The following is a 20,269-nucleotide window of genomic DNA, read 5'->3' as shown; positions in this document are numbered from 1 at the left end:
GATGCAACGTTCAGACCCGGAGAGCTATTGGCTTGAAAGTGCCAAATGCACGCCAATTCGAGGGTGTGGAGGTTGAGGGCGGAGTCGGTGGGAGGGAGGGAGGCAATAATGGATACTTTGTAGCAATGATTGAAAATGGAATCATGTGAAAGACAATGTGTAGGAACTGGTAGAGAGGAGTGGGGGGAAGATGGACAACAGGAGGCGCGATGATTGTTAATTCTGAGATTGAGAGGGGTAGTGCATAGGCCAATATAGAAAGCAGGGCAGAAATTACAATGAAGAAGGTAGATGATGTTGGTGGAAGTACAAGTAGTGGAGGGGAAAATCGGTAGGCATTTAAGCTTGGGGAGAAAAGAGGCAGGGGTTGGAGAGAATATCTTGCAGGTTTTACACCTGGGACGATTGCAAGGTGAGGGTGTGGAGATAGTGACTGACTGCGACTTTTGGAGAGGGCGGGTGGCTTTAAATATGGTGTTTAAATTCGGTGGTCTCTTAAATGTTATCCGAGGAGTGGACGGGAAAATCTGAGAGGTGGACTTGTGTTTGGAAAGGATGGGGTACAGGTCCTTCAATAAGTTTTGTAGCAAATGAGCACCAGGGAAGTAGGTTGTGAGCAGAGAAGGAGAGCAATGTTTGTCTGCGCGGGGTTTATTGTGAATAGCCGGTTTTTTTCTTATTTTGTTCATCAAGAGTTTTTCGGGGTAGCCGCGGTGAAGAAGAGAGGTGTGGAGTTTGGAGAGGAATTTTTGAAGGTCTTCGGGGTTATTACAGATTCTGTGTCCCCGGACAGAGAGGGAATAAGGGATGGAGCGTTTGGTGTGTGGTGGATGGCAACTGCTGTAGTGAAGGTATTGTTGTTTGTTAGTAGCTTTGATGTGAACCGATGTTTTGAATTTGTTATTATCTGAAAGTTGTATGTCCACATCTAAGAAGTTGATATTGGTTTTGGAGATGGAAGAGGTGAAAGAGACTGAGGCAGAAGCACCTTCAAAAATTCCTCTCCAAACTCCACACCTCTCTTCTTCACCGCGGCTACCCCGAAAAACTCTTGATGAACAAAATAAGAAAAAAACCGGCTATTCACAATAAACCCCGCGCAGACAAACATTGCTCTCCTTCTCTGCTCACAACCTACTTCCCTGGTGCTCATTTGCTACAAAACTTATTGAAGGACCTGTACCCCATCCTTTCCAAACACAAGTCCACCTCTCAGATTTTCCCGTCCACTCCTCGGATAACATTTAAGAGACCACCGAATTTAAACACCATATTTAAAGCCACCCGCCCTCTCCAAAAGTCGCAGTCAGTCACTATCTCCACACCCTCACCTTGCAATCGTCCCAGGTGTAAAACCTGCAAGATATTCTCTCCACCCCCTGCCTCTTTTCTCCCCAAGCTTAAATGCCTACCGATTTTCCCCTCCACTACTTGTACTTCCACCAACATCATCTACCTTCTTCATTGTAATTTCTGCCCTGCTTTCTATATTGGCCTATGCACTACCCCTCTCAATCTCAGAATTAACAATCATCGCGCCTCCTGTTGTCCATCTTCCCCCCCACTCCTCTCTACCAGTTCCTACACATTGTCTTTCACATGATTCCATTTTCAATCATTGCTACAAAGTATCCATTATTGCCTCCCTCCCTCCCACCGACTCCGCCCTCAACCTCCACACCCTCGAATTGGCGTGCATTTGGCACTTTCAAGCCAATAGCTCTCCGGGTCTGAACGTTGCATCCTAACCCCTATTCCTAACTCCCCCTCCCCATACACCTCTCCCCTTACCCCTCTTTTCCCTTTTCCAACCCTCTCCTTTCCTCACCATTCATTCTTCAGCTGACGAAGAAGCCTGAAGTGCTTCGATAGCTTCAAGTTTATTTATTCAATGTGAGTGTTTCTTTTTTGTGTCTCTGTGTGTATCGACATTAACTTAAACTATTTATATTACGTGCCACGTGCATTTCGGATTTTCCAATACATTGTGTATATATATATATATATATATATATATATATATATATACTTCGAATATAAGTTACTCTACCAAATACACGTTACATCTTATGTAGTTATTGATGTTTCATTGAGCAGTACATGTGAGCGTTAAATGCAAACTTTGATTTCCCTGGACTTCACAATATTAAAGAATGTACTTAATTATTATTTATGTAGGTATAATTTGGCCATTAATATAATAATAGTTCTTTTCATATCAGCTAACATATTCCTAATTTTGAACCCATTTTATGGGAATCTGTTGAAATTTAGTGTAGAAGTAGTTATAAAACTTGACTAACACTGTCGTCGGAAAAGAAATTTTTAATATTATTTTTAAAATTAATTTTTTGCTGGTTATTTTTTGCTCACGAAGTTTTGGTTCTTTCACCATTTCAGGGATAATTCATGGATATGTTAAGCCTATCGGCACCGTCTACTTCAGACGGAGGGCTTTACGTTTAGGGAATTCAGAATCGCAGAAAATTTACGGCCTTCATTGCCTCTGGAGAGCCATTAAGCGGGATCTCATTAATCACCACGTTAATTTCATGCACCATTTTGCTCGAACATTGAACAGCAAAAATTCTGTTTAAGTTACGGTTGAAAAAGTTGGAATGGATTTCTTCGCCTCCGGCATGATATGAATCTTAATGGGAACTTTTTGCGCGGAACAAGTTATTTCTTCGCTTTAGCTATATCTTTTTCTGTTGAAACGTTTAAATCTCTCCAGAAAATAATCTTATCGCCTCATTTCCTTTTCCAAATGTTTTTGGAACGACTTAATAGGTAGGAGCACGAGATATAGCTTAAGTTATTTGTTTACGTGGGTGATGACGAATAAAAGTATTTTTTAAATTTCCATCGAAATAACTTAATAATGTGAGCTTGATGGTCCCAATCTTACTTATATTAGGCGATTTTATCAATTGAACATTATTGTTGCAGACGAGTCTTTCTGTTTCAAGTTTTCCAATATTATCATGTAATTATGAGGATCTACGTTTAAAGTTTTCTTTCACTCATAAACTGCTCGTTAAGGATAAAAGTGAAATTTTATTTTAGAAATATTGGTCATTAAGTTAAGGGTGTGCAAATTAAAGTATAAAAATTAAATTAAATATTTTTGACTTTGATGTCTTTGTACGTTTTAATTTTAATTTTTTGCGCGATCATAATTTAGTTTTCCCAGTCACAATATAGTTTAGTGCACGCACGCAAACTGTATGATCATTCAGTGATTCCATCGCTTTTCCGCACGTCGGTGTAGCTTTCTATTACTTGTCCAGTGTATGCAGGTCGAACTTTATCATATTTTATTTATCGCGATCCAACGATCTACATCAAATATCTTCTGAAATAATCTTTGTAGAATGTCTACAAAGAAGTTAGGTCTCTCATTTGGAGAATATTATCTGTTAGAGATTTTTCGATTTTAGATCGGTCACTATCCACATTTTTGACGGTTCAAAGTTATTTTCAAGTCTTTATTACGAATTTAGGTTGACTGATGATTTACATGTATTTCAAACATATACCTATTTTGTGTGGGTGTAAAACTCTGATTTTACGCTGCGTCAGCGCACGCATTGGGTAAATGGAATGCTAATAAATGTTTATTTTGAAAGAGAATTTGCGTAATGTTCTCTTTATGTAATCATGGTGACTCTAACGCTGTCCAGTAAGTTTAAAAAAAGTTGCTGTCATTCATCAATAATTGATTGAAATTATCGATCAAGCGCAATCAATTCACCAAAGTTATCATCGTCAGAGCATGAACGTGTTGGAGTAAGAGTATAACGACGCATGGCCTTAAAAAAACTCTCACACGATCGTTCTTATAAATTTTATTACGTAAGTCTGCTATTTGTAACGTTTGCCTAGTGCTTACGTTTTGCAACGTCGTAGTTATGAAATTAATTTATTTAAGATTTCTTTCTTTTTAATTTTGCCTGTCTCCCAAAAATATGTTTGTGTCTTGTATGGCTCGTAGTCGGGTAATTGCTCTGAAATCCAATCCGTTCGAGAGCCATGGAATGTTTTATCATTTTGCATTAATTATGAAGATATCCTTGTTTGATGTTTGAAAATAAATACTGTTTTATTAAACTCATCGTCTGGTATCTGTTGTGAAATCTTTTCATGAGCCATAGAGACTGATTTTATTTTGTTTTAATTTGAAATTACATAATTCTGGTTTGAACCGAAGAAGGATCTTTCTCTTTTCTGAGACTGAGTCAGGTAGTTACGGTGGAATCTTTTTGACAGCCATGAATAGTAGTTTTGTGTTGATGTTGAATTTCTGAATAATGACGTGATTCTCGTTTGATGAGTGAAAAATAACTAGATTTTCCTTTCATTAATTGTCAGCTAATTGCAATTTAATCTTTTCGGGAGCCTTAAGGGTAGTTTTTTCTTTCAATTAAACCGTGGTGACCTTATTGCTTCAGATCTGTGCCCCAGTTCTGGCGAATTTCAATACTTCTATGTCATTTCGTAAGAATCAACCTTTGATGCGACGATTAGGTGTCTGGTAAAATTTTTGAGAAGGAATCTTGCTATTGTGTTGTTTTTAAGGTTTTTTTTTAGAGGTTTACCGCTTTGTTAAAAAATGGCTAACTACGATTTTTCTAAAGATCGATGGTGTAATGTTACGCCTACATCAAAAATCGAAGGATTACTATTACGCCCTCAGCACGCAAAGTGGTAAAATTGTAAAAAAAATCTTTTAAGGCAGTTTCATTTTGAAGAGACGCCCTTGGTCTCCGCGAAGTCCAAGGCTGTGTGATATGCTTCGTTCTCTAATCTTCACGCATTTCCTCCCCCCTCTGTCTCTCCCGCAGTCGCCCCTCAGCTACCTGTCGTCCAATGGCTCGGCGCCGATGGTCGAGGCCCTGGCCGTCCTGCCTGGAGTGGACGCCAACCAGGCGGACACGGAAGGGAACACCCCGCTTCACTTCGCCGCTCAAGCCGGTTCGTAATCTCCCTCCGCCCGCAATCTTGCCAATGTCGGCCAACGGGGATATTTCGCGAGCATTGGGCGCTGCCCTTGGCGGCTAAATTATCAGAATTCCTGGTATCGCATCCCTATCGCCCTTCCATAACGTTTCGCTGCTTCCGAGTAAGCGAAAAAATACTTCCTGGGTATTTTCCACTCAATTTCCGATGTGCACTGGTAGATAAAAATATTTATCAATGATGCTTTCAACAATACCGGTGACATCAGTGGTGGAACTTAAATATTTGATAAATTAAAACTCAATTGAATTTTATGATTTCACTATATTTCTTGATTCGTTCATATAGAGACTTGTCATTGGTAAACATTTCTGCTTACTCGACAAACTAATTAATGTAGTTTTATTTTGTAAGTGCTTGTTGTGATTATGTTGTTATGGGTTTTCTACTGCTCCAAAAAATATGTCATATTATTATTGTTTTCAGTATTACATTTCTATGTCACCCAAATTTTCGTGTGACTAATTTATTAGTTTTTTTTATTTAAGGGTTAGCGCCAGCTAGCCAAATTAGGGCCAATAGAATTGTTTTCCAAAAATACCAAATTGAAAATTACAAAAGTTTTGTGGGTTTTATAAAAATGATTTGGTTTTTCGCCAATTATTATTTATGTGTTTGAGATGTATTATGTACGTTTAGAGTTATTCGCCAATCCTTCAAAACATGGTGTCAAGAGCTTATGAATCTCTTACTGCAACTTGCGTGGTGAAAATTCGGCTTTTAATAAGTGCGTGCAGTTAGGGTTATGCTTCTACGAACTGTAATCTTGAAAGGAACCTGTGGCTCAATATGAGCGCAAGCCATCTCTTTGCTCTCAGTTGATGTTCCTGGCCAAGATAACGCGGTCCTCTCCAATTACAACCTCTTCCAAGTGGAGGAGCGGGCTCACGAAGGGTAAGCCGCTGATTAATTACCCCAAAGTAATTAATGGCCGTAAATACAGTAGGCGTCCATCTCATGCATATGGTGTTCATACCGCAGGTAGAAAGTGGGACGCAGATGTTGGGCGAGACGACGATATCCATTCCCGCAAGAGACCGTTGTGGGCTTCGATCCGAGATATCTCCAACTAGATCCTCCGTTTAGGAGGTTTATAGCCATTGTAAGGTCTCGTGGAAAATGATTGTGAATACAGACTGCCCGATTATTCGTGTGTCATTTTTCTTACCAAATTTAAGACACTTAAAATGGTACGGTTTGGATAAAATTCGGCACACACTTCATAAAATGTTGTATGCATTGTGGAATTTCAACTATGAAAATCAGACTTTTATCTATCTTCAACATTTTAGCATTGAGACGATTTAAGACAAAATTTGATGTCTTGGACCTACGTTATAGCCTTAAAAGGTTAAAATTATAACGATCAAAGGTAAAAGATGTCCTATCAATAAAAGTTTTTTGTAAAATACACAAAAAATCCAACTTTTTTTCTTAAGTTTATGTCAAATTCATCAAAAACGCACAATTTCAAATGCTTTAAGTTAGATAGGAAAAATGGGACACGATGAATGGGACCAGGGGCACAGCTAGGAATTTAGGTTGGGGGGTTTAGGTGAAATTAATGCCGAAGGGTTCGGGGATTTGGAATACCCGCCAGGATAAGCAGTAGGTGCGGGGGCCTTCCCCCAGGAAAATATGAAATAAATGGTTCAAAATGGTGAGTTTTACGGCTTTCTGAGGGATGTATTATTAATCCTCACACTACTCTATAAGTAATATTAATCCAATGAAGTAAACTTGATTGAGCTTAAAAATTTCTCTGAGCTCTGGGGGGGTGGGTTATCCCTCGTAACCCCTCACTCGCTGCGCCACTGAATGGGACAGCCCATACATAAGGTAATCGTAGTCACGGGGATAGAGAAATGTCGCAGTTTCCTCCAGCCAGCGCTGCGAATGGATTTGCAAGATGAGATTTTTGTGGTATATTCAATATTTTTACTCGGTAGTGAACCGTCGTCTCGAGTCGGGGAAATGAGCTTAGCTGGACACATGCTGTTGATGTTGATGGATGTTGATGCTTTTGTGGCACGCCACTGCCATAATTTTTTACGTCTAGTGTGCTGATGATCTTGCCGTTGGAACGGTAATCGGTTGAAAGAGCCGTACAACGTCAAAAGTGCGTAATGGTGTTGCATCTTCTCTTCAGTGACGTCAGATTATCTGTGTGACGTCATCGAGTTTTTTATCATCAAAAGATAGAATCAGAGGAAGACTTTGATAGAATCGAATTATTCCCTCCGGAAACCTCTTGAGGACTTAGAATTTCCTCGGAGAGTTGGTGATTTCGTAGAATAAGTTAATCGTTAACTGGTCGTAGAGCATTTTCTCGCTCAAGTACGTAATTAATTACATATTCTTAGATGCAGTGAATTGTTGTCATTTTTCAGGTAATCAAAGTTGTGGTTACACATTACTTAGAATTCTTGTCAATCTTGGTCAGTAAATCTTCACTTGACCAAGCTACTAGAATCTACTGAATAAACTCGACGTAAAGTGTTTAGATTTAGTCTTAACTAAAGGTATGATGAGTAAACTTGATGTGATTCTCAATAATAAAAAATGATTCATTGATAGAATGGAATTGGAGAGTATCTAACTTGTAATCCCTAAAATCAAATCATGGCACTGGCTTATATATTCTGATTGGAACGTTTACCTATTATCTCCTCAAAATTTTGGGGGAGATTAAGTTTGCTTGTCGATTTTGATTTTATGCACGAATTCTGTGAAATAATCTCATCCACTAAACGGAATCCAATTAATGACATAGGTATGGTATAAAGTGAATAGTATGGAGAAAAAAATGTCTCTCCTTTCTCTGCCGGCTTGCCTGCCTGATACCCTTATCTTCCATACCCTGTAGAGATCTTCATCTCATTCATTGTATGCCTTGACTCCTCACCATTATTTCCTTCACTATCACCTTATGCCGTTAAATATAACTGGTTTTTGCAATCCTGAGTCACGTGTGATTGGTTTCACGTAAGTCTTTATGTCTTCTTATCTCGTGCCAGTCCCTTTTCTTTACTATTTTGTCGTTCTTCCAAATGTGGCACTCGTTTCTTAATATTTCTCTGGAGACTCTTCTGTCGATGTCCTTTGCTTTGATGCAGTTATTGATATTTTTTTTCCATTCTCAATTTTAATTATATACTCTATTCATTATTTGCATTTGAAATCTTTTACATTTTAACCTTTTATTTGCGAGCGGAATGTACCCAGTCATGAAAGTAGCGGGGAAAACTAGATGAGATTTGATCCTCTCGAAGCATAGCTGGTGAAACTCACATAATTTTTTAATAGTATATTTTATTTTGAAAAATCTTATTGTGGGAAAGAACTAGCTTTGGAAAGGGAGAAATGGTGGGGTTCAGTATATTAATTTTAGGATTGCAAAACTGTAAATGAAAACACTATACCGATTAACGTTCAAAATAGAGGCCTGTATTGGTACATTGAAAGGAAATTATATTGTTAAATAGATTTGCTATCCAGAAATGCATAATTTTTCAATTCAAAACGATTTTAATAGGATTTAACCCTATCGATAACTTAAAGAAAGGAGCCATACCACCTTAATACTAAGTGGGTGTATTTGTCAGGAATCTCCAGAAATGGAATTACCATTATCTTTTCCCCTCCTAGGGCACGCTGACATCCTGAACATCCTGTTGAGCCGATGTGCGGGCGTGGACGTGGACGCCCGCAACGCCCTGGGCTTCACGCCGCTCATGAAGGCGGCACTGCAAGGGCGAACCAAGTGCGCTAAACTGCTGCTCATAGCAGGTGAGCTCTTCCCCCACCTCCGCCCATTCATATCCGTTTACCTGGTTTTCCCACTATTTCTCAGATATAATCAGAACGTATCATGATTACGACTGAATAGTCATTCATTTATTTTTTTATTATATTTATTCAGTATATAATCCTATAGTTTACTCTAAAAAAGAAGGTAAGTACACAACTTGTTCTCTAAGGTAGTCATTTATATCACATATATTTTATTCTGCCCTGAGTTTTTAGTGCATGATTTTATGATTATCGCGTTATTAAAATCTTTGAGCAGAAGACGGGACAACTTAGTTGGCCACATTATGGGACATGATGGCCTGATGAAAACAATTGTAAAGGACAGGTGGAAGGGAAGAAGGGTAAGGAACGGCCCCGAATGAGTTACATAGGGCAGGTTATAAAGGATGTAAAAGAGAAGAATTACGTCGCTATGAAAAGGCAAGCGGATAGGAGAGAGGAATGAAGAGCTGCGTCAAACAAATTTAGGATTGTTGACTAATGATGATGATGAATGTTTACTTAACTAGATTTCTGTCTTGCTTATAATATATGATGAAAATATTTTTGTTGTGATTGAAAGTATTTGAGGATAGATTCATGCCTGTATTTGATTTGGGCTATGGCATTTAAGTATCCCTGAGGAGCATAAGGCTTTGTATGACTTTATAACAAATGTGATGGCGTAAAGCGTAAGGAATTTTTTAATTTTTTTTAGATTTATAAATTCTATGAAAATGTGATGGGAAAGTGCATTTTTATTCAAAAGTCAATTCAGTTGAATATTCAATCTTTTTACTGTTGTATGAATATTCATAGCAAGAATAATATCTCAGGTAAAGCTTCCTGATACCTACAAACGAAAATTCTCGAAGTGCAAGGTAACCAATGCAAAGGAGCTGGTTTCCTTACTCTGAATTAGTGAAATTCACTCGCTCATGGCTTAGTTCTGGGTGACCTTTACCATCAACAATCCAAACCAATCTTCGGGTTTTATCAATTTGTGAGTAAATATATGTTTTGCCCAAATAGAAATTTTATTACAGGTCAAACCTTATTCTTTTTGCAAGTGGACGAACTCTACCGAGAGAACCTTTAAAAATTTTGGAATTTTTAAATGCAATTTCCGAACTATGCTTTGTTGCAGTCCTAATTTTGAACTACAGTCGGTGGGAAGGCCATATTTTGAGATTTTCTCTAAAATGGCATTTTATTCGTTCCTTAGTGGAACCCACTTGAGTGTTTCCCCTCTTGTGCAGAGTGGAGGAGCCTTAAATGCTTCCAATGTTTTCCTCTGGTGCAGTTGAGAGGGTGTAGAGTGCATTGCAAAGCCTCCTCCCTCCCGGGGGGCGTCGCCTGAAGAGCCCTCGTGGCCTAGAATCTCCCGTGTCTTCCCCTCTTCAGCTAACCTCACCTCCTCCCCCGCTCTCTCCATCTCGAGGCCTCTCCAGTCGCCACCGGTTCGTGGACGACTGTTGAACAACCGCTTCTCTCTCTCTCTCTCTGCGGAATGCAAAAATCGTGTTTATTGCAGCTTTAACGAGGAGTGAGATTGTATTGCTTTCATTTTAACCCCATTTTCATCTCCGCGTTATGTGGACACTAAAATCGTCCCGCCGTAAAATTAATTATGCCCTCAGGTTCATAAAAAAATTTAGGTGGAGGATGGATATAACTAAAAATATATTACGTCACTCCTCTGCTGTGCACGTGGGCTGAAAAAATAATATGGAGCTATTTTATTTATACTATGGCGGGAAGCTTTTAGTTTATATAATTCGTGCATTTCCGCCACCAAAATTTTTTTTCGTCTTTGGAAGAATTATTTTTAGGGAAGTGAGTCGCCATAGTAAGTTTTAATTTAGTTTTATATAACAACAATACGTGAAATATGTTATTGCGCTTTTTTGTGAAAATGTACTCTAATATTGACTTAACTTTCAACTTGGAGATACCGTAGAGATAGGATGTAGTGAATAGAGATTGCTAACGATCCCTCTTGTTTTTCTCGTCACATTACAATTCAAGGCTTAAAAATAAGCTAATGAATGAAGTACAGTTTATGCTTGTGTTAACGTCCGTGTTGAACCACGGCAGCTTCAGAGATCTAGTGGTGACTTTCAATAAAAATATTGGTTTCATAATGACGTAGGTGACATCAGTGGCCATTGATGAAATTTCCCCCCTGACTTTTAATTATGTATCATTTCACTTGAGGCCGCACCCAGCGGGGGAGGGGTGGATGAAGGGGTTCAAACTTCCTTGGAAGTTTTGGGAGATGCGAGGAACTCCAAATATTCCTAACCCTAACAAATAGCACCCCCACTCCAAATGATCTCTGTTAGACAATATTTCTAACATTTCTAACAAGGGCCTTGCCATCGCGAATTAAATGTTACTGATCTCTGGAAGCGATGTCATAGCTACCTTTGTTTGAGTACTTGTGTACTATTCCAACTTTCTGACCAAAAGACTGTTAGAATTTATTTTGATTCCCATATTCCAAGGAAGGTTTACAGTTCGTTTTATTCGCGTATTAGGATCTGGAGACGTTTGTGCTGTTAGATTTTGCGTTTGCTTGAAAAATACCTTCCCCCTGCCAAAATGAAATGCATCCCATTTTTAATCACTGACCTTTGTTAATCAAACATTGAGTGTTTGTATAAGTTCGTTTGAAAAACTTTTTCTTGCCCTAATTTTGATTCCCAGTGAACTACATAACGGGTTTTCAACTGTTGATTTAAGTGAATCATTGTCGTAATTATTTCCATTCCAGAAAGGAAACTAATTTAATTTCCGTGGCGTACGTAAACCTACTCTTGAAAGTTATATGAACTTAGTTCTACGGCGATGAATTAAACATCTCGTACTCAGAATTCCAGTGGAAAAATCTGCTGGAAATGGAATCTGAGCATGTTTGCAAATGCGCCCACGTCTTATAATTACTTCTCGCCGTATTCTGCGGGGTGGAACGAATATTAAATAGGTTTTCCGTTTTCAATTTTCCCTCCACTATAAAAATCCTTTGTTGTTTCCATTCCAGTTACACGTGGCGGGTATTTTTTTTCCTCTCAGCTCGTAAGACCCTCCGATTGCCCACTCAGAGTGGATTTATGTAAATGTGCTTTCATATCGGGCGCGAGGACAAGAAAAAGTTATGAAGGGAATCAATTTTCGGCGTAATGCTGCACTTACGTTCGTGAGTCGACTTCTTCCAGGAAAAAGTCCCCTTCACTGTGGTCGCATGTATTTTGCTGTGGCAAGTAGTGCGGTTGGATCGTTGATGATTCTAGGTTGGTAACATCGCTCATTAGTTATGACGATTGTATTGGTGGGCAAAACTACTCCTGTGAGATTCGGTTCTTTTCGTCGGAAATGCATTAATTTTCATCCCGAGAAATATGTTTCGTGATCCGGCTTTGCTCTCATCTAGCGCAACGCATGAGAACTTGATGATGAAGTGGATATTAATACCTTGAGGTTTGTACGCTAAGGATTGGGTATTGATAGCTGAGATTGTATGCTCGGTCGTATAAAACTGGGTAATTTTTTTCATTATTATAGTATTTTGTGGTTATAATCAAGTTTTAATAAAATTGAGCACCTTAAAGCTTTTCTCGGTCTTTTTCCATTTGGAAAAGAATATTTATAAACTTTTTTAAAGTCTTTCCCCTCGCCATTTTAAGTGTTGCACTGAGCATCAACAGAACGAGAACCAAATCTGGATGATTTCCTTGCGGGAGAAACCGGTTTTGTCGTAAAAATGAAATGATTTGAGATTCCTTTTCGAGCAAGCGTTCGATGTTGCTCGCGCATTTTTCAGTTGTGTGTTTTGTCGACTTTTTTTTTTTAAAGATACTCGTGCTGGTGGTATGAAATTAGCTGTTAGGCCCCCAAACATTTTATACTGGTGGTCCAATCACTAAGGAAAAAATTGTTGCTAGTGAAATCTGAGCATGTTTACGAAATCGCTCGCGCTTTGTTAGGTAATTATGCTGATTGCCAATAGTAACGCTATGTCGTTTTAACGAAAGGGAAGGAGTTACACTCAATACCTACTTGTGGAACTCTTCGTATAATGTTAGAATATTAAAATCAACCTATGAATTGTTGATATTTTATTCATAAACTTTCAATAACTTTTCATCGAGAATATCATTCGTATATATTTTTATGTTTTCGCCCCTTCATTGAGGAGATTTTTAATGTAAAATAATTCTTAAGGTTATTGCATTGTATAGTTCATTTTTTTAATGCTCATAGTTCCATCTTATAACTGCAAGATTAATCAATAAAATGAGCCAATGCGCTTTTATTATTGTTCATTGCCACTTCTTAGTTCTCATTCCCCTGAAGACTCATTCACGCATTCACTTCATTCAACTGGAAGATTGTTTTGGATTTAAGGGTGAGGCTCACACCAGATTAACCTATGAGCGTGTAAGTATCACGAATTGAGGGAAGGGGGCTAGTCACCTCGTACTTCTAGGATTTGTTGGGGTGAAGAAATATGACGACGAAGGAAATGTGTAGTATTTGTAAAATGAACTTTATGCAGCCATGGTCAAAAGCATGTAAACATATTTTTTATATTTTCAATCACCCGGTATTTTTTTCGAACATATCTACATACATTGTGAAAGTCGGTGTCGTCGTTTTTGTCCGTCATTGACTCCAGCTTGATGCTCCAACGGCGAATAGGGAGAATCACGGCGGATTATGCTCGCCACAATTGGATGAGGCAGCCGAGGGGAAATTAGCCGCATGTGAGCGTGCACCATTTGGCTCATAAAGGTTGGCTTAATGAATCAGGCCAAAGTCCTCTACTCGGGGCATTTAGCCGCCCCATGGTGACTGCGGTCACGCGCTGAATGTCACTGGCTCACTGCGATCGCAGTCCAATGCACCACGTCCAAGTGACGCTCATCCGTAGGGCTATAAACGAAATAGGTGGAATATTTGCTTCTAGCGTGCCTAGATGAAACGTTGGTAAATATAGCCATAAACATGGAAAAGTTCGTTTCATCTACCAAGAAAATATGTTCATGCACTTATTAATTTTTACGTTTTTATTGTTTATTATCACTAATTTCCAAAGGCTAAAGGCTGCCACCCTCCAAGATAGTTTTCGAAAATAGGTTCACGGTTGTGGAAATTATATTGTCAATTTTTCTCTTCGTTTCCGTGGACAAGTAAAAAGAGGTAACCCTGCACCTCTTATTAATTACGGTTGAGATTCTTTTACGGCTATAAGATGCAAGTTCTTAAAGATGCAAAAGTTTAAATTTTGCCTGTTGAAAATGCACGTTTTTTGGATATTGACCCATGGGGACTGATCTATTTCCGACGGGGCAAAACCTTAGTCCTTCCATGAGGACTGTACCGTTTACTAATATTTACTAAGCGCTATCTCTTGTACCGTGCAATATATTAATTCCCCAGAGAGGCATTACTAATTGCGGCAATTAAATTCGTACATTTATAATGAATAGCCTATTTTTATTGATTGTCATTATTTTGAAAAAATGCTGTTTCTTATTTTATGAGTACTAAAATATTGTAAATCCTCTAAATTCGAAAATTATATTCATCATATTACGCCTGGATTACCAGTATTACATGAATTAAATTGTGAAATAACTTCTGTATGTCCTTCGATGGATCCGAACCTGTGGCCTATTTCTCCATCGGTCGCTGTGAACGTGCGTTGCTCAATCTTTAAAGTTCTGAAAATAACGTATCATGGAATGTGCAGACTGACATGTGATTTATAAATTATTCTTGTTGACGTGAATGGTATATTATGGTAATTAGAGCTAGTATGCTTTTAGTTTAGCCAACATCAGGAGGTGGTAGATGTAATCTTTTCTTGATAAGGTTCTTGGACGAACGGCTATTACGTACATTTTTCTTAACAGCCATTATTTTTCCGCTACATGTTGACTTGATGTTTTTTTAGTGGATCTATGTAGCCAGTAGATACCAATTGGGAAAAGGAAAAGCTTCGCGCGTTAATTTCCCGATATCGATTCCCCACCGGTTCAGAAGGATGGGCCATCGAAATAGCTGGTCAGGAAAGAATGCAAGGCTTCGAGACCAAGTAATGGCGCTGAGGGTGATAGCTTATTTTTATTGGAAATTTTGATAAATCTCCGAATGAAGTGGAAAGCATACCTCTTTGCGGGGACGGATTGGCCTGGAGGGGCGGGCAGGAATGTGTAAGGGCCCTCGGACCTGCGAGGGCCCAGGGCCTGTACCTATACAATGTATTGGAGCTGATGTCCCGTGAACTCAAGTCTCCTTTCAGTGAATGCTCTTAAAATGCAAGCTATTGACGTTCGGGTTGCATAGGGTCTTTGCCTCATTAAAAGTTTTACGTACTGAAAGACTGTAACCTTCCAAATTAGACAAGAATACTTACGTAAGCATCAAAGAACTGAAATCAGTGTTAGTTTTAATTGATAATTGAATTGTTTCATTTTAATGATTGAAATGAACGCTCTAGTTAATATTTTCTTTCACTTTTTAAGGAGATTTCTCATTCTGGGGCCCCTTGACTATATCGTTGCCAGGACCCCTAATGAAACTACCTCGCTGCTGCCTTTTGTGAACTTCCTCTGGAATTTCGTGTATTTATAATGAGCATGTGAAAAATTTAAACAATTCAAACTCAGAGAAATATCGTGAATTCTGCTGGTTTTTTCGGGTATTCTTCCGCGTTTATCCATTTGTAGGACGATATTTCGCCAACTGGAACGTTGGCGAAATATCGTCCTACAAATGGATAAACGCGGAAGAATACCCGAAAAAACCAGCAGAATTCATCATAATCTCCGCGGAAGCCTACTTGGAAACCTCAGAGAAATATCACCTACAACTATCACGTTGCGACTGATATCATTGGGCTTAATATTTACGGAACCATTACAAATATACATCCATCTGAATGACTCCATATCTTTAGTCCCATCTTGTTTGTTTTTGTTCTTTCCTCTTGTTTGATTTTTTTCCGCAGCTACTAAGGAAATATTTTAACATTGATTTGGAAATTTCTCAAATTGCACGTGAGGAGAAATCAGAATATCGTGATTATTCAAAGGGCAAAAGGCGAACGTCATCACATTACAAAGCGTATTCTTTTTCTGTCTCGGCTCATTTCCGCAGAATTCTCTGCAGATGCTTCTTTCCTTCCGTTCCCAAAATGTTTTTCAGAGGGAATTCACTCTTCAGGCTTATTTTTAATGATAAGCTTCATTCTTATTCTAAAATTTCCTCATAAAAAAAGGAAATGTGATCTGAAACTATATTAGTAGCTGAAGAAGGAATACATAACAGATAGCGTAGGTGTGGGGCTCTAGTCGAATCATTTTTTTTTTTTTGCCTTTTTCTCCTTTTCAGAGTCATTTCAATTCATTGATTTTTAAGTTTCGAATGTTGTTGATCCAAGAAATGAATGATGAGATATGTTTCTATAGATAGTTAAAATTTTTATGCTATACATTTGAGTTAAACAGCGGTTTAGAAAATTGATTCGACATTTTTGGCGTATCAGCCTGATCCATTTCATCCTAATGATGATTTTGTATTCTTCATAATTTTCTTGCTCTTTAGACTTTTTTCTTTAATTCTTCGTGCAAGATTTTAAAAATTATAGGAATTTATTTAATCGTCGAAAAATCATATATTGCACGTAAAATACTTATGGCGGTCTTTTCGTTAATAACGGTAATAGGTCTAACTTATTTTCAGCAAAATCGAACATTAGCAAAAACAACGAACAAATTTTTATTTTCAAGCATTATTTCCTGATCCAAGAGTAATGGAAGTGCGCTCACTCCGTAATCTTAAATGTGAGCAAGAGTGCATCTGCTTTAAGCTGCTAATCGAAAAACTGATTATTATGTATTTGCGTGTAGAGTTAGTTGAAAATTTATATGGAAGAAGCACCGACTGCAAGTAAAGGAAATATATGGTGTGTTCATACCCTTTGATTTGGTTTTTCCGTGATACTGAGAATAAATGGATTGCTTCAATAAACAATCGAATTCTATTCCCTTAAATATTATTTTCTCATTATTGGTTCATTTTAGAGCATTCTATCGTCGAAACTATAAAAATTAAAGTACCTAAGTAAATGGATATCTGCTGGGCTACACCATCTTCTCTCCGTGGCAAAGTGTCTTAATGGATTTTTATGGGGCAGGCTCCGGTACGAGGGTGAAAAAGGTTTTCACGCGGGTGTAAATTACGTATTGAATTGCCTCGCCGCGCCGCTGCACCACGCTGGCTCACGGCTGAGTCTTTAAGAGCGCATCGAGATCAAAGGTATCGGATGACGCCGAATATCCCAGTACGCAGTTGCGCCGCAGTCTGGTGGATACACTTCGTTGCGAAGATTTACTGCGCCACCAAATTTTTATATCCACCAAATCGAAAAATTTTGAAATTCTGCTGTTTCTACGCGATATCATTGAAGACCTTACCTTAGATTTTTACAGAAACGTAGAAAAGAATGGCATTGGCAAATTACAGAACTGGTATCCTTAAACGGAGTGTGGTCTTCCTTGCGGATAATGTGACTGACTTTTGTCGAAGGTTATCAATTCTGTCTTAAGTGCAGGGGTGAATGATCGAATTCATTGGCATATATAGATCCTCATTTCGTGTTGGGGTGGGGAGCGGGTACCTTCCCTTATTTCACCCCTGAGGAGACTACTATTAGCAACTCCTAACGCTGGTTTGGCCCCATCGAAGAGCGTATTTCGATGAAGAGAGGCAATGGCGCCTGTCAGGATACTTCAGGTATATTCTTTAAGTTAAGTAAGATTTCTCTCCTTCAGGTTTTTATCTCTCAATATCTCACGCGTACTGTGGGTAGTATTATCTTAAGATGTTGGATCGATAATAAAGGGAAGGTAAATTACCATGTAAAGGCAGGTTAATTCATTGTAAACAAGCGGAAATCATGATATTTCATATTAAAATATAATACGTACAAACCTTAGTGTATATGACGAAGCATCAATGCGTTCCGTGGTTATGCTCTCACTCATGATTCATTGAACTAATGCAAACTATAATTATTCATAATTTTTTCCTCGTGTCGAGAGTCGGACCTCGGAAAATGTATACGTTTCTTATTGAGTTCATTCTGTATTTAGCATTTTTGCAAACCAACTGCAGTGGGAATGAAAGAAAAATGTTTTTCTTGGAATCGGGTTCAAAAAACATGTACTCGGACTACCTGGTTTCCTTGAAAAATTACCTGCAGTTAGACGTTTGCGTTGCCGATTACCGTCACACGCCGAAAAAATTACCCCCGGACGCCGCCGCCATCGAAATCTGGCGCACATGGTCCACGAAAAATGTGTACTGCACTTGAAAACTTTTATGTTCCTAAATTTGAATGAAATCCATGAATTTATTTTGTCTTGTTTTTTAATATTATGATGCTGATCCATCAACAGTACTTGCGGCCAGCCTCTAAACCTACTCAGGCTGAAAATATATTTGCATCTGTAGGGCATCTTAAAATTTTAATGTTTATTTTGATTACCTGCCGGTATTTCTTTTAGCTGGGATAAAAAATGGCGAACAAGTTACTCAATGAATCTCTTTGCTCAATATGATTCAGTCCCGCTTCGTAAATTTTTTCTAATAACTTGATGGAGATACAGCGGTTGTTTTTATCCAAGATCCTTTCCATTCGTAACAAAAAAATTTCAGTGAATAACCAGGGCCAGGGAAAATCTATCAATCATGAGGAGAAATTATTTAGCCAAAATTTACGTCTTTAATTAAGTTTTTTTCAAAAAACCTTTATCTCTGTATGAAATAGCTGCCATTTTTCCTCTTTTACGTTCATAGATCACAGTATCGTGCAATTGAAATTTTGATTTCGTTTAAGAATATTCTCTCGTATGAGCTCTCATCGTATGTGAATGATGCTTAAGTTTCTTCCTATAAGTCGTTAGGAAACACTGTGATCACTAGTGGCCCTCTTACTAAATGATTGTTAATAATCTAGCAGGGACCGCTCAGCTATGCATGCATAGTCGCACACTCTGGCTACATCTACCTTCTATTCCTCTCGGCGTCCTCACTCTAATTTCACTGGACATAGACCATGTGATAGATGGAACCTAAAGAACTATCACGGAGACCCTTTACGAGAAGCATGGAGAGAAAATGAATTCCAAGTGTTCTTGTCTATCGATTTCAAATGGTCGCCATTTCGGTTACGGTCCCGGAGAGAGTTTAACGGAAAGGTTAACACGCTCACTTTTTACCATAGTTTAGCTCTCATCCTTTGCCGTGCGGTTGAGATGAATTCGTATTCCAGGTTTGACTCGCAGGGCTCCTTAAAATTCTTGTCTGTGTATCCATTGTGCGTGACTACTCCTTGGGGATTCATCCAGGGTTTACCTTCTTCCTACTGGTCGTCACATATCCTCAGGTGGGCGAAATTCAACCATTTTTCCTCATCCTCAGTGACGTCATAGCAAAATTAGCAGTGCCGGAACGCACCTCCTAAACTTTTTTTAGAAGTGAAATATTACTCTGTGTGTTTTTTTAGTTCAAGATATTATTTACATTCTATTACCAAATTTTTTGTCTAATTGTAAGTTAAGAATGTATATACTAGAAATTTTGAGGCACAAAAATTGATAAAAGTGCTATTTGACTATTATGTCTTTTGCTAACCAATGGCGGAAGGACGTTCCGACGCGTCCCGGAACCTTGACACCATTCCTCATTCTATTCAATTTTTTGTGTCCTGATGAAAACCTCTCATAAAAAGAAAATTGCCAGCCAAATTTTCCCACCATTTAGGGTTCTGGGATAATTGTTACGGCTAATGATATATTCTAGCCTGGATTTTTCAGTGGTGATGTTTTTTCACGAAGTCACCCGTTATTTAGGTTTTTCATTCTACTGCGGTGAGAATTTTGTCACCAATCAATTATTTTTTAGTTTGCTGAAAAATATTTTTAAAGGTAGTGTTTAGGATCAAAAGGTAGTGTGTCAGGTAATCTCATGGAGACACTTCGTATTCTGTGATTGGAGAAAACCTACCGCAGCACATGAATAATTTAGTTCATTTTTATGGAAGGTAACACATATGATATGACTCATGAATTCTGTCTCATTCCTAATGAAAATTGAGTTATTTATCCATTTTGGAGATCATTATTGACAGATATAGTTGTCATAAGTTGGGGTAATATAGTGTCTCCAACCCCTTGAAGCGAGCAACTGGGGTGGAATTGTTCTTATTTATGCATTTTGACATGATTTTGTAGTTTTCAAATTTCTATATATGTACATTTTTATCAGTGGCGCGTCCTTTTGTCTCTATTTATACAATCAATTAATGGTTAAATTTGTTCAATATTAATTCCATTCCATTAATTAAGTGTGTTAAATCTGTAGCTTAAAATCACCATACAACTGATGC

The 20,269-nt window shown here is 38.3% G+C and overlaps 1 protein-coding gene across 1 annotated transcript in view; it reads left to right on the top strand.

Annotated features, from left to right (window-relative positions):
• LOC124162860 (uncharacterized serine-rich protein C215.13-like) overlaps nucleotides 1-20,269 on the top strand; it is a 225,681-nt gene that overhangs the window by 196,921 nt on the left and 8,491 nt on the right. Inside the window, exons 4-5 of the mRNA XM_046539542.1 lie at nucleotides 4,845-4,974; nucleotides 8,668-8,808. Coding sequence (XP_046395498.1) covers nucleotides 4,845-4,974; nucleotides 8,668-8,808 — 271 coding nt within the window. The remainder of the gene's footprint in view (nucleotides 1-4,844; nucleotides 4,975-8,667; nucleotides 8,809-20,269) is intronic.

This window comes from Ischnura elegans, chromosome 1 (assembly GCF_921293095.1).
Source record: "Ischnura elegans chromosome 1, ioIscEleg1.1, whole genome shotgun sequence".
Taxonomy (NCBI): Eukaryota; Metazoa; Arthropoda; class Insecta; order Odonata; family Coenagrionidae; genus Ischnura; species Ischnura elegans.
Note: the sequence above shows the minus strand (reverse complement) of the source record. Positions and strands in the feature narration are given on the sequence as shown.